The 11,698-nt window shown below is 45.4% G+C and overlaps 1 protein-coding gene across 1 annotated transcript; it reads right to left on the bottom strand.

Moving 5' to 3' along the window:
- Positions 1-6,284: 6,284 nt before the first annotated feature.
- LAX1 (lymphocyte transmembrane adaptor 1) lies at positions 6,285-10,130 on the bottom strand. The gene is made up of 3 exons (XM_079926054.1): positions 9,766-10,130; positions 9,006-9,091; positions 6,285-7,203 (listed from the first exon to the last, which is right to left on the bottom strand). Exons 1-3 carry the CDS (start codon positions 9,845-9,847, stop codon positions 6,460-6,462), a joined length of 912 nt encoding a protein of 303 aa, XP_079782180.1. The 5' UTR covers positions 9,848-10,130; the 3' UTR covers positions 6,285-6,459.
- Between the last annotated feature and the right edge of the window lie 1,568 nt (positions 10,131-11,698).

Genomic DNA, 11,698 nt, shown 5'->3' with positions numbered 1-11,698 from the left:
TCCGCCCGGGTGTCCCTTCCCAATGAAGTCTCTTGCTCTGTCAGCATGTGTGTCTCCTCGGATAATTCATTTCCAAGTGTTAGAAAAGAGCTCACTCTTGGGCCATGGAAGGGGTCCCCCTTCCTGCAACAAAACTGTAAGGGGAAAGAATTATAATAAAGTCTTTCATCCATTCATTTGTAAAAATTCTCGGAACAAGAAATAAACAGAAAGGTTACCTATCTGAGAAAATAATTTATTAATTATTCTCAATTTGGGAGAATGTATATAAGGGTAACTGATGTTTAAAAAAACAAAATTCAGCCAAGTAAATTTGAGATCTAATTAGCTTTATTAGGCGATTCAAGAATCAGGCAGCATCCCATCTAGCATTCCAGGAGTGGTACAAAATGGAAAGCTTTTATAGAAAGGAGGGTGGGACAAGAAAGTTATTAGCAAAAGAAAAAGGTTACTTTGGGCCAGATCCTCGTCTTTTTGAGGGGAAGGGAATAGCAAGGATCTTTATCATGCAGATTACCTCACTTGTACTGATCAGGAAATTTCATATTGTTTTACAGGTCACATTTCTGGGCAGAACTGACACTGCAATTAAGCCGTGGTTTGATGTAGTGGAGGGCAAATGACTCCATTTGGGGCTTGTTATTTCTTTTTTATTGAGGTGTCCAGCTCATTGGGGTATAAGCATGAGCTGGCTTTCTTTTTTCTGGGACCTGCCACCCAAGTTGTAGGTTGAACCTCCCTTTCTTACTGGGTGGTAGCTCTCTTAACAACTCATTTTGATCCCATAGTTTTTCATCTCATAACTGAAAATGAAACAGAAAGGAAGGGGGGCAGGGCACAACCTTTAAAAGAATGACAAAGCCATAGGACATGACATAAACTGGTTAGAACCAACTAGGTGCAAGATGGCAGACAAGACTTCAACTAGACCTTGAGCCTCAGTATACACTCATTGTAACACATCAGCAAGTTAAATGACACACACACAGGCGCCATGACAGTTCCAAGGCTGACCATAAAAGGTCAACAAGTAGGCGGTGGCCAAGTTCCTGGAAATCCCTGCCCCTTCCCCAAAATAACTAGAATACTCCTCCCACTCATTAGCCTATGAAATTACCCGTCCCTATAAAAACTGGCAACCTCGTAACCGGGTGCTGCTCTCGCCTTCTGAGATGGTCCACATTCTGTTGAGTGTGTTCCTCTCTAAATAAATCCACTTCTTACCTATCACTTTGTCTCTCACTAAATTCTTTCTGTGATGAGACATTAAGAACCTGAGCTTCGTTAAGTCCTGAGACCAAGTGTGTGATCTCAATTAAAAGATTGTGGGTTCAAAGTTCCCTGGTGGCACAGTGGTTAAGAATCCACCTGCCAGTGCAGGGGACATGGGTTCGAGCCCTGGTCTGGGAAGTTCCCACATGCCATGGAGCAACTAAGCCTGTGTGCCACAACTACTGAAGCCTGCACGCCTAGAGCCCATGCTCTGCAACAAGAGAAGCCACTGCAAAGAGAAGTCCACGCACTGCAACAAGGAGTAGCTCCTGCTCACTGCAACTAGAGAGAGCCTGTGAGCAGTACGAGGACCCAACGCAGCCAAAAATAAACAAAGAAACAAACAAATAAATTCATTTATTTAAAAACAGACAAAAAAAAAAGAGACCATGGGTTCAAGTCCCATCTAGGTTTTGGCTGGGTTTGAGTCCCCCTAAAACTGAGTTCCTCTGCTGACTTTATGATTAACTTCTCTATCCAAAACTTTATTCCTTTTCTTGTCCTGCCCCTGTTCCCCTCAAGATTGAGGAGTATCAAAGAAAAGGGGGGATTGACACTGAGCAGGATCCTGTGGGCCCCTCCCAGGTACAAAAGATACACCCCCACACTTCTTGTTTATAGAAGAAGGCTTTAGTCTCCTAGGCCTTCCTTGAGTTCCAAAGAACAGATTCAAATTCAAGCAGTTACTAATTAAAGAATGCAGAAACACAGGAAAAGCAGTCGAGAAACAATAATTCAGTGATAGAACAGAGTCCTAGTTCTGCCTCAGGGAATACACGTAACAATCTGATACATATTTTCGAGTTGTTCTGCAGGAACTAAGACCCCCATCCAGTTGGAGGATGGTAAATACATGCTGAGACGCCAGACTGGTGAGAACCAGAAGGTTGATGACTGAGATCCCTGTTTACCTCACCACCAACTAGTCCAAAGAAAGTTGTACACCCTGCAGCCCTCACCCTAAATATTGCCTTTAAAAACACTTCCTTGGGAATTCCCTGGTGGTCCAGTGGTTAGGACTCAGCGCCTTCACTGCTGTGGCCTAGGTTCGGTCCCTGGTTGGGGAACTAAGATCCCGTAAGCCAAGCGGTGCAGCCAAAACAAAACAAAACAAAACACTCTTCCCTGAAAACCACTGGGGAGTTCAGGTCTTCCGAGTATGAACCACCCATTCTCCGTGCATGGCCCTTGCGATAAACCTTTTTGTGCTCCAAACACCGACGTTTCAGTTTGTTTGGCCTCACTGTATGTTGGGCACATGGACTTCGGTTCGACTACGTAACTGTTTCTTGGTTATGAGAATCCTTACATGCCAGTGTTTTTCAGTTCTGTCTGAATCTTCATCTCACATCTGATACAAATCTCTCCTTACTTGACTGTGCTTATTGTTGCTTCCCAGGCCAACCTTTACTGGCCATCAATATCAGACTGATGTGGTACCCTCTGTGTGGCAGGAATTTAAATGCTGGTCACATGTAGAGTGAATCTGAGAGCAATGAAGAAATCTACCCAAAATATAGCCACCAGGTATGAGAGAGCTAGCTCTTGTAAAAATCTGTCTTTATCCCACTGTCCTGGTCTGCTTGGGCTGCTATGACAACAATACCATAGACTGGGTGACTTAAACAGCAAACATTTATTTCTCACAGTTCTGGAGGCTGGGAAGTCCAAGATCAAAGTACTCACAGATTTGGTGTCTGGTGAGAGCCTGACACCTGCTTCCTAGGCAGCCATCTTCTTGCTGTGTCCTCACAGGGCGGAAGGGATGAGGGAGCTCCCTTGGGCCTCTTTTACAAGGGCACTAATCCCATTCACGAGAGCTCAACCGTCATGACCTAATCACTTCCAAAGGCCCCACCTTCTACTACTCTCACAATGGGGATTAGGTTTCAACATATGAATTTTGGGGGCGCACAAATGTTCAGTCTATAGCACCCACCCAAGTGTTTGTGAAGCCACCTCAGATGGTCTATACCTCACAGGCCTAGAGGCCTCTTGCCTTGGCACTCTGTTGAGGTGGTGCCAACAAAATGACCCAGGTCCAGTTGCCTTCCTCTGGTGACACTTTTATTGTTGCCATGGCCAACAGTGGGTGGCCATCTGCTCCACAGCCCTTTCTCTCCATTCTGGCAACACACTGCTCTTTCTCCTTTTACTGGGGCATCAGGTGCTCTGCAGAAGAGATGGTTAGCATCCCTGGGGACGGGGGCAGTGAAGGAGGAAAGAAACTCTCTTCCTGACCAGCATGTCCTCAAAGGCTAACCGCAATCACATCTCAGTCCTCTCCTGTGGAGAAGGGATGCGATGTGGTGGAGAGCAGTACATCGTAGGACTAATTTTCCTACTCTCAGTAAGCCTTGAGTGGTGTTGGCAGATCCCTAACAGCTGGTGGTGCTCTGAACTCAGAATGTGGGATGTTTTAACACCTTTGATACTTAGCTTTAAGCCTTAGTCTCCATTCCTGAACCACAGAAAAAACCTCACTCAACATTTTATAAAGACATGCACTGAAACCACATCATCAAGTGTCACATCGATAACCTGAGTTCATCTTGGGCCTCGTGCCAAGAACTAGGGTGAATACAAAGGATGTAATTATATTTTCCTAAAGGCAAAGTGATTTCAGTTTGATAGGAGAGACTGAGTACATACATTAACAGAGCAATGCAGAAAACAGACAAATATTCAGAGCAATTACAGTAGCATATGCTTTATATTATGTCCATTTTGCAGAAAAAGGAACAAAGGCACATTTATTTAAGTGGAATGAGCCCAGATGTCTTCACTTCCAGCTTTGTCCATGTTTTAAAATTATTTTTTGTTTTGACATAACTTACAGAAGAGTTGCAAAGATAGTACAGAGAGTTCCTGTATACCCTTCACCCAGCTTCCCCTAATGTTAATTATATAACCATGGCACATTGATCAAAACTAAGAAATTAACATTGATACAATACTATTAACTAAAATATGGACTTTCTTGTTTTTCATTTCACCATTTTTTCCACTAATGCCCTTTTCCTGTACTATGATCCCATCCAAGGCATCATGTTATATTTTAGTCATCATGTCTTCTTAGTCTCCACCAGTCTGACAGTTTCTCCAGTCTTCCCTTGTCTTTCATGACTTTAACACTTTTAAGAGTTCCAGTCAGGTATTTGTAGAATGTCATTCAATTTGAGTTTTCTGATGTTTCTCATGATAAGACTGGGGTTGTGGATTTGGGGGAAGAATACCATGGCGGTGAAGTACCCTTCTCCTTGATCATATAGCAGTAAAACTTATTACTGGTGAGTTGACCTTGATCACATGGTTAAGGTGGTGTCTACCAAGTTTAGAAACCAAGGTCTGAGAGCTAAGTGCATTCACTGCTACTGGACCATGATTGCTGCTAGACCCTCCAGTGGACAGAGTTAGGAAGTATATATGTATACTAGCCTATGTATATACACGTCTATATTTCCTTTTCTACTTGCTTATTTGTCACTTCTTTCTCTGACAGCAAGAAACCTGCCTCTCCCTACCTGTAATATATTTACTTATTTGTTCAATTCAAGTATGCCCTACAAATTTACCAACTAGACTGCAGTGTTTGTTTTCAGTTCTTTGTGTCTTTAGCTTACAGTTTCAAGCAAAACATTGTTTTCCAAAGTTACTTAGGCCAGGTCATTTTTTCCCCCACTCCCTTCAGTGAGATTATATCATACATTTGTGAAACAGTTAGATTCATTTTTTACAATCTGCATTTTATTGTGGGTTCCCCTGACAGCGTGGTGAATTTTTAAAAATTTTGCATATGATAAAAGTCACCCTTTGTGCTATACAGCTTTTTGTGTGTGTGTGTTTTGACAAATGAATACAGTCATGTATCCATCATCATAGTACAATACAGAACAATTATCCTAAAAATTCCCTTGTACAGCTCTTTGTTGTAAACCCCTTCCCTCTCCCCAAACCTGCCAACCACTGATCTGTTTTCCACCCCTATAGTTTTGCCTTTTTCAGAATGTCATATAAATGAAACCATACAATATGTAGATTTTTAGGTCTAGCTTCTATCACTCAGCAAAATACGTTTATTTGTCCATGTTGTTGCATGAACCTACTTCACTCCTTTTTACTGCTGAGTGTGGATAAACTCATCGTGTGGATATAGGACACTTGTTTATCCATTCACCTGTTGAAAGACATTTGGGTTATTTCTAGATTTTGGCAATTATGAATAAAGCTGCTATAAACAGTCATTGTATGGGTTTTTTTGTGAATACAAATTTCACACTTGGATAAATACCTAATAGTGGAATGACTGGGCTGTATAATAGGTTTATGTTTATAAGAAACTGCCAAATGGGCTTCCCTGGTGGCACAGTGGTTGAGAGTCTGCCTGCTGATGCAGGGGACGCGGGTTCGTGCCCCGGTCCGGGAGGATCCCACATGCCGCGGAGCGGCTGGGCCCGTGAGCCATGGCCGCTGAGCCTGCGCGTCCGGAGCCTGTGCTCCGCGATGGGAGAGGCCACAACAGTGAGAGGCCTGCGTACCACAAAAAAAAAGACAAACAAAAAAATCTGCCAAACAGTTTTCCAGAGTGAATGTTATGCCTTGCAATCCCTTCAGCAATGAGCGAGAGTTCCTATTGTTCTGCATTTTCTCCAGCGTTTGGTTGTCCACACTCATTTTAGAGTGGAAACTGTCCCCCCACCCCAGCCCAACTTCCTTGTTCCTTTTGGCCTCTGCCTGGATTACCAAATAATCTGTATTCCTGCTTTGGAGCCTGCTGGTATTAGTGAAGGTAATGATTTTAGACTACTTCATGTTTCCACTGTGTACTAAAGCACTCTTCCATTTTTAACCTCCTCACAGACCTATAAGGCAGTTTCAGCATTCTTAAGTTGGTATGAGAGGTAACAGCACCCTGCCTGAGAAGAATTTCTTTCTGACTTTCTCAAACCTCTGCGTTTGTGAGCCTCTTAGCTTCCTACTCATTTCAGCTTCTTTTTAGCGTAACCAAACGAATGCACTGAAATACAAGGGTGGTCAAGGGTCTTCACTAGACCCTGTAATGGCTATGGATCCGGCAGGATAGACCACTCCACGTGACTTTCCAGCTGGGTGGCTGGGTGTTAATTCATCAGGAAGGAGCCATGTGTCAGGCCCCTGCTCAATGTCCCTAGCTCCTACCTTGGCAGCTCACACATTCTTGTAGTCATGAGAGTCTTCATTTGACATCTCTTCTCCATGTTTCATCTGACTGTTCTCACTCTGTGCAGATGACTGATAGGCCACATAATCCTTTAAGGCCAGGAAACTCCCTGACTGCATGACAGGTTGGATGTGGGTCTCTGGACCATCTGTCCTGCCCTCTACATGGTCTGTGTTTGAGGATGTCACTTCCTTCTCCTCCCGCTGCTGGTTTCCACTGGGATCTGGTGGTACATTTTCATAATCTCTGCAGCACTGAAAAGTTCCCCAGGGCTGCTTCCCTTGGATGGTCTCGAGATCCAACACTGCCATGTTGACATAATCATTTGAGGTCTGAGAAGACCCTTCACCATCGTTGAGTGGATAACTGCTCTCAGTTCCTGGAGACCCCAAACTGGTGCAGTCACTGGCGTTCCCACAGCCCTCATCTATTTCTTCAGTCAACTCCAGCACCTTGGAACTTGGGAGGATGAAGAGGTTCCCAGGAGGGCTGTTGGTAGAAGCTAGATTCTCAGCAATCTCCTTTGCTGTGGGGATATTGACATAGTCTCTTGAATCCTCTGAAGAAGTGCTTGGGCAATCTCTTGAAGCTCTGACATTGACATAGTGCGCTGAGGGAGTGAGGTTTCCATACATCTGGGGCCCCATGGTATTGTCATAGATGCCCACTGCATACCCCATGGCATGAGTATGGGCTCTGTGCACATGGAGGGCATCACCTGCTTGGGAGGGCTATGAGTAAGAAGAAAAAGCCAGTGACAGGATAGAAGTAGAAACATGGACAAAACCTTTCTTCTTCCCTGCCCAGTACTACTACATCTAATGGTTCTTCCTCTCAGTTCTTCACTTTGGAGAAAAGGTCTGAATCAGGGATCTCAAACCTCAAGGCTTCAGATGCTAGGTAGGAATAAGTGAAGTAGGCTGAGTTTAAGGAAACAGCAGTGTAAATTTGACAATAAATTGCAACAGATTTTTGTCCACACTGTGGGGTTTCAATGGGGAGTGGGGGAAGTATTAGGAATTGGAGAGAGCCTGCCACACCCCAGAGCACACTGAGGCGCGGCATAGTGGTTAAAGGTAGAGGCTTAGGCTCAGACTGAGGGTGCAAGTCCCAGGCCTCACCACTCTGTGCTGAGTTTGGGCAAGTTACCTAATCTCACTGTGCCTTAGTTTCCTAACTTATAAAATGGGTATAATCATAATAATATCTACACCATGAGGGCTTTGTGAAGAGTAAATGGATTACGGACCGTAAAGTGTTTAGAATAGCTCCTGGCACAAAGAAAACACTAAAAAATGCTTGTTGTTATATTAGTATAGGGGCAGCTGATACGCAGGTCAGCTGATTATGGCCAATTAGAGATGCTAGTCTGTTGTTTCCAGAACTTCTGATTTTCAAGAAAAGCTGGACATCTGGACTTTAATATGAAATCTTTTAGGTTTTTGAATGTTGCCAACTGGTTCAAAATGTCCTTCAAACACTACAGAGTACAATCCAAACATGTTTGTGGGCTTAAGCCAGTTTGAAATCTAAACTCTAGATGCAAAATTCCCTCAGGGCCCCCCTGAGTCCTAGAAGTCGCTTTAGCAGTGGAGTTTCCTCCGCTCTTCCTTTTATCAGCCCCTTAGACTTGCTGCCCCAGGAAGTCTTAGAAGCAGGAGCAGAGCCCAAGGATGGGACATGCAAGAGGAAGGGGAAGCAAAGGTGGCAACGTGGAGCGGCCGCATGGTAATCAACCTAAGCCCCTGAGTGAAGAAAGGCTGGGTAACAACCGAATTAGCAGCAGCTGCAGCATGGCTGTATTACCCAAGGATGGTCACAAAACCAAAGGAACTGATTCTTTTAACAAGCTAATGAGAACTTATCTATGGAAATAAGCACCCTGATCTTCAAAATAGTCCCTCTACTATCCCTGGTGTGACTCCTCCTGGGGAGCGGCCTTCAGAGCCAGACTACAAGACACAAGGGATTATTGTTATTAATTGTAATAGTCCCCTTGTAACCTCAAAGGTATCCCCGACGTGCTCAGTGCTTTCTACACCAGTTACAGTGCTGAGTGAACTTACGAGTATTTCTGCTATGGAGGAGGATTGAAACAATTAGACATAGGCTCAGAAGTAATTGTCAAAGTAGGACTTTATGAGTATTTTGAGTACCAACAGCACTGTTGGAATATGTAGGTACCCTCCCAAGGTGATTACTTTGAAGGGGACAACACTCATTTGGAAAACACATTTCAGTTCTAACATCATGTCCTTGAATACACGTGCCCTGGTGCCTTTCCTAAAATCCCAAGTGCTTGCTCCTCTCTTTCTAAATTTTTTGCCTTGGGTGGTAGGGAAGTCCTGAGGCTAGTCTTCCCAATTTATTAATAGGGCCTCGGGGGTGGGGGGCAGGCGGGTGGTGTGTGTGTGCCAAAGGACATGCTGTTTGCAGAGGCTTAGAGCCAAGACCTAGCACTCTTGCACTTCAGCTCTTCTGCCAGAGACATATCATTTCTCCCAAATGGGTTGTCATTTCACTTGGCTCTTACCACATGCTCAGAGGGAGGGCTGTCAGAATTTCTGGAGAGGAGGCTCTCGGTACTGAAAATACGAATACTTCTTGACGGATGTCTTCCTGAAAGGACAGAGAACAAACCCTGAACGTAGTCAGCCAGTCCTCCGAGTGCTTCAGCCTGTACAATTCCTGCATCTTGGGTGAAGTAGGTTTGTGTGATGTCTGGGATTTGGGGCCTGGCGTTCTGTGGGGAGAGGGTCAGAGCTACAGGGATGATGTGCTAGGAGACCCGGAACCCTCCTCGGCTAGCTGAGGACAAAAGGACACTAGCACAGGAATTGAGGAGGCTGGGAAAGAGGCTCCTGGGGCGAACCCTCCCTGCCTTGAGGCTGGAGGCCATTTTCTCCTTCTGTATGTCTTTCCCAATGCTAGACGTACCCAGCTGTCGCCTGCTAACTTACGTCAGGAAAAACCAAAGCTGCTGTCTATGTAATCAAACCATCATGCTGTACTCCATAAACTTATATGGTGATGTATGTCAATTTTTTATCAATGAAATTGGAAAAAGAAACAAACAAAACCCCCAACCCAGATGACCTCCCGCTCCCTTCTTCGAGCTCTCCAAGCCCCCACTGGAGTTGCATCTTGCAGTCTATCTATCCCATTCTCTCTCATGCTCCCTGAAGGGCAGAAAGGTCTGCAACTTTAGAGAAAGTTGCGTCCAGGTGAGAGGTACATTCCGGGGGTAGAAGTTCTGTAGGTCTGGACTCCATGGATTAGAAAGAAAAACCTACCCAGCTCTTCTTGTCTTCGGGGCAAGAGGTCATAAATATTTTTGGCTCCTTGTCTGGGTCGAGGCAGAGTCAACAAGGGCATGACGGTAACTTGGAAGTAAGGAACTCGCCCTGCAAGGCAATGAGAGACACGGAGGTCATGGCTGGGCCCAGCTGCACAGAATGCGGGGCCCCTTGGGGATGAGATGGTCCCTGAAAATATTGCCCACCCTCACCATGTATCATGAAAAATACGTTTTCAGACTTGACCAATTCCCTTTGAGCTGGAAGCATAGGGGACTCAGTGGACAGAAGCAGGGCACAGGGATACCAGGGCAATGACTTTCAAAATGGAACTCCACTCAGCACTGAGCCTTATGGAGCCACAGCTTAGGATCCCAAGGGAGACAATGACTCGTGTGTCAGGTAAGAACAGAGGACTGCCCAGCTCAACAGTTTATCTCTGGAGGGTAAACTGGGCTTTAAATACCAGGCTAGTTGATTGATCCTAGTGTGTCTCAACTTTGGACGAACAAGGGACTCACACTTCTTCCATTTGCTCCAGTTCCACAGGATGCAGAAAACTGCGACAACCAGGAGGATGGCAAGGAGTCCCGCAAACCCAGAAAAGATGCTGCTGTTGTGGTCTTTAGCTCTGCGAGGAAAACCAGACGCCATGACCCAGCCATAGGAGGGTGGGAAGTTGGAGAAGATGCTTCCTTTAGGAGGTAGGGCTTGAGGATTTGGAATGAGAGCCCGGTGAAGGAAAGCTGAAGTGGGGTGGGCTGGATGGTAGAAGAGAGGGTCATCTTCCCTTGGAGAGGGGAAATAGGACATGGGAGACGGGACCTATCCTTTTTGAATGCCTACTGGATGCCAGTGTTTTGCATGTGAACCTTATTTAATCTGTACAACAATCCCATTTCTCTTTGTGACCAAGGAATCCGAGAATTAGACTCAGAAAGGTAGAGTAACATGTCAAAGATCACACAGGTAGGAAAGAGCATGACGGAATGTGAGTCTAGGTCTGTTTGGGCCCAAAGACTCTTCTTTCTATGGCTTCACACTGTCTTCCAAACTTGTAATGTCAAGTCCACCTGCTCCCGCTTCCCCCATTCGCTGCTCCTGGGCTTTCTGTCTTGCCTGAAGTAGAAGATTACCCAACTTACAATTAGGGAGCAGCTCTGGGACAAGAGTTCATGTTGCCTGCACTTGAATAACCCCTGTAGCACCAACTTGTGGAGCTGGTCTCCAAGCAACACTCTGTTGTTCTGCGGAATTTAGCAAATGCACGGAGCAAGTTCTGGGTTACTTGCAGTTCCCAGGCAGGCACGGAGTTACTGCTCTGCTTTGCCTATAAGAAGCAGCCAACTGATGTTACAGAAGGACTCACTAGCAGACCTGCTCCCCCAGATACTAGAAACCAGGTCATCTATCAGGGAAGATTTTTGTCCTCCTGAGTTCTAGGCTTGTTTACCCAACTCTGTATTGGACATTTCCACAAGGTTGCCTAATAGACATTTCAAACCAAAAATGTCTGGAACAGAACTCCTGCTCTCTCCCCACAAACCTGCCCCTCTGGTGTTTCCCATCATCTAATGACTCGGCCAAAAACCTTGGAGCCATCCTTGAATGTTTTCTTTCTTTCACACCCCACTTCTAGTTAACCAGCAGACTCTGTCTGCTCATCCCTGGGCATCTATCCAAACCAGTCACCTCTTGCTCCTCCATTACTAGCACCCTGGTCTGAACCACCGTGCATTCCATGTGGACCTTTGCAAGAGCCTCTCTAATGGGTCTCCTTGCTTTCACTCTTGGCCCCAGCACACTATCTTCATGCTCGGGCCAGAGTGATCCTCTAAACGGTAAATCAGATCACGTCCCTCCTCTGCTTGCAACCCCCCATGACTTCCTATCACACTTGGGATAACATCCATAGTCCCTACCCAGTGAG

This window comes from Stenella coeruleoalba, assembly GCF_951394435.1.
Source record: "Stenella coeruleoalba genome assembly, chromosome: 1".
NCBI lineage: Eukaryota > Metazoa > Chordata > Mammalia > Artiodactyla > Delphinidae > Stenella > Stenella coeruleoalba.
Note: the sequence above shows the minus strand (reverse complement) of the source record. Positions and strands in the feature narration are given on the sequence as shown.

Coding starts and splice junctions, on each gene's coding strand:
- LAX1 (XM_079926054.1), bottom strand. CDS start 9,847: ATGCCCTTGTTGACTCTGCCTCGACCCAGACAAGGAGCCAAAAATATT. Junction 9,092..9,765: donor CCGAAGACAAGAAGAGCTGG/GTAGGTTTTTCT, acceptor CTGTCCTTTCAG/GAAGACATCCGTCAAGAAGT. Junction 7,204..9,005: donor GCCCTCCCTCTGAGCATGTG/GTAAGAGCCAAG, acceptor TCTTACTCATAG/CCCTCCCAAGCAGGTGATGC.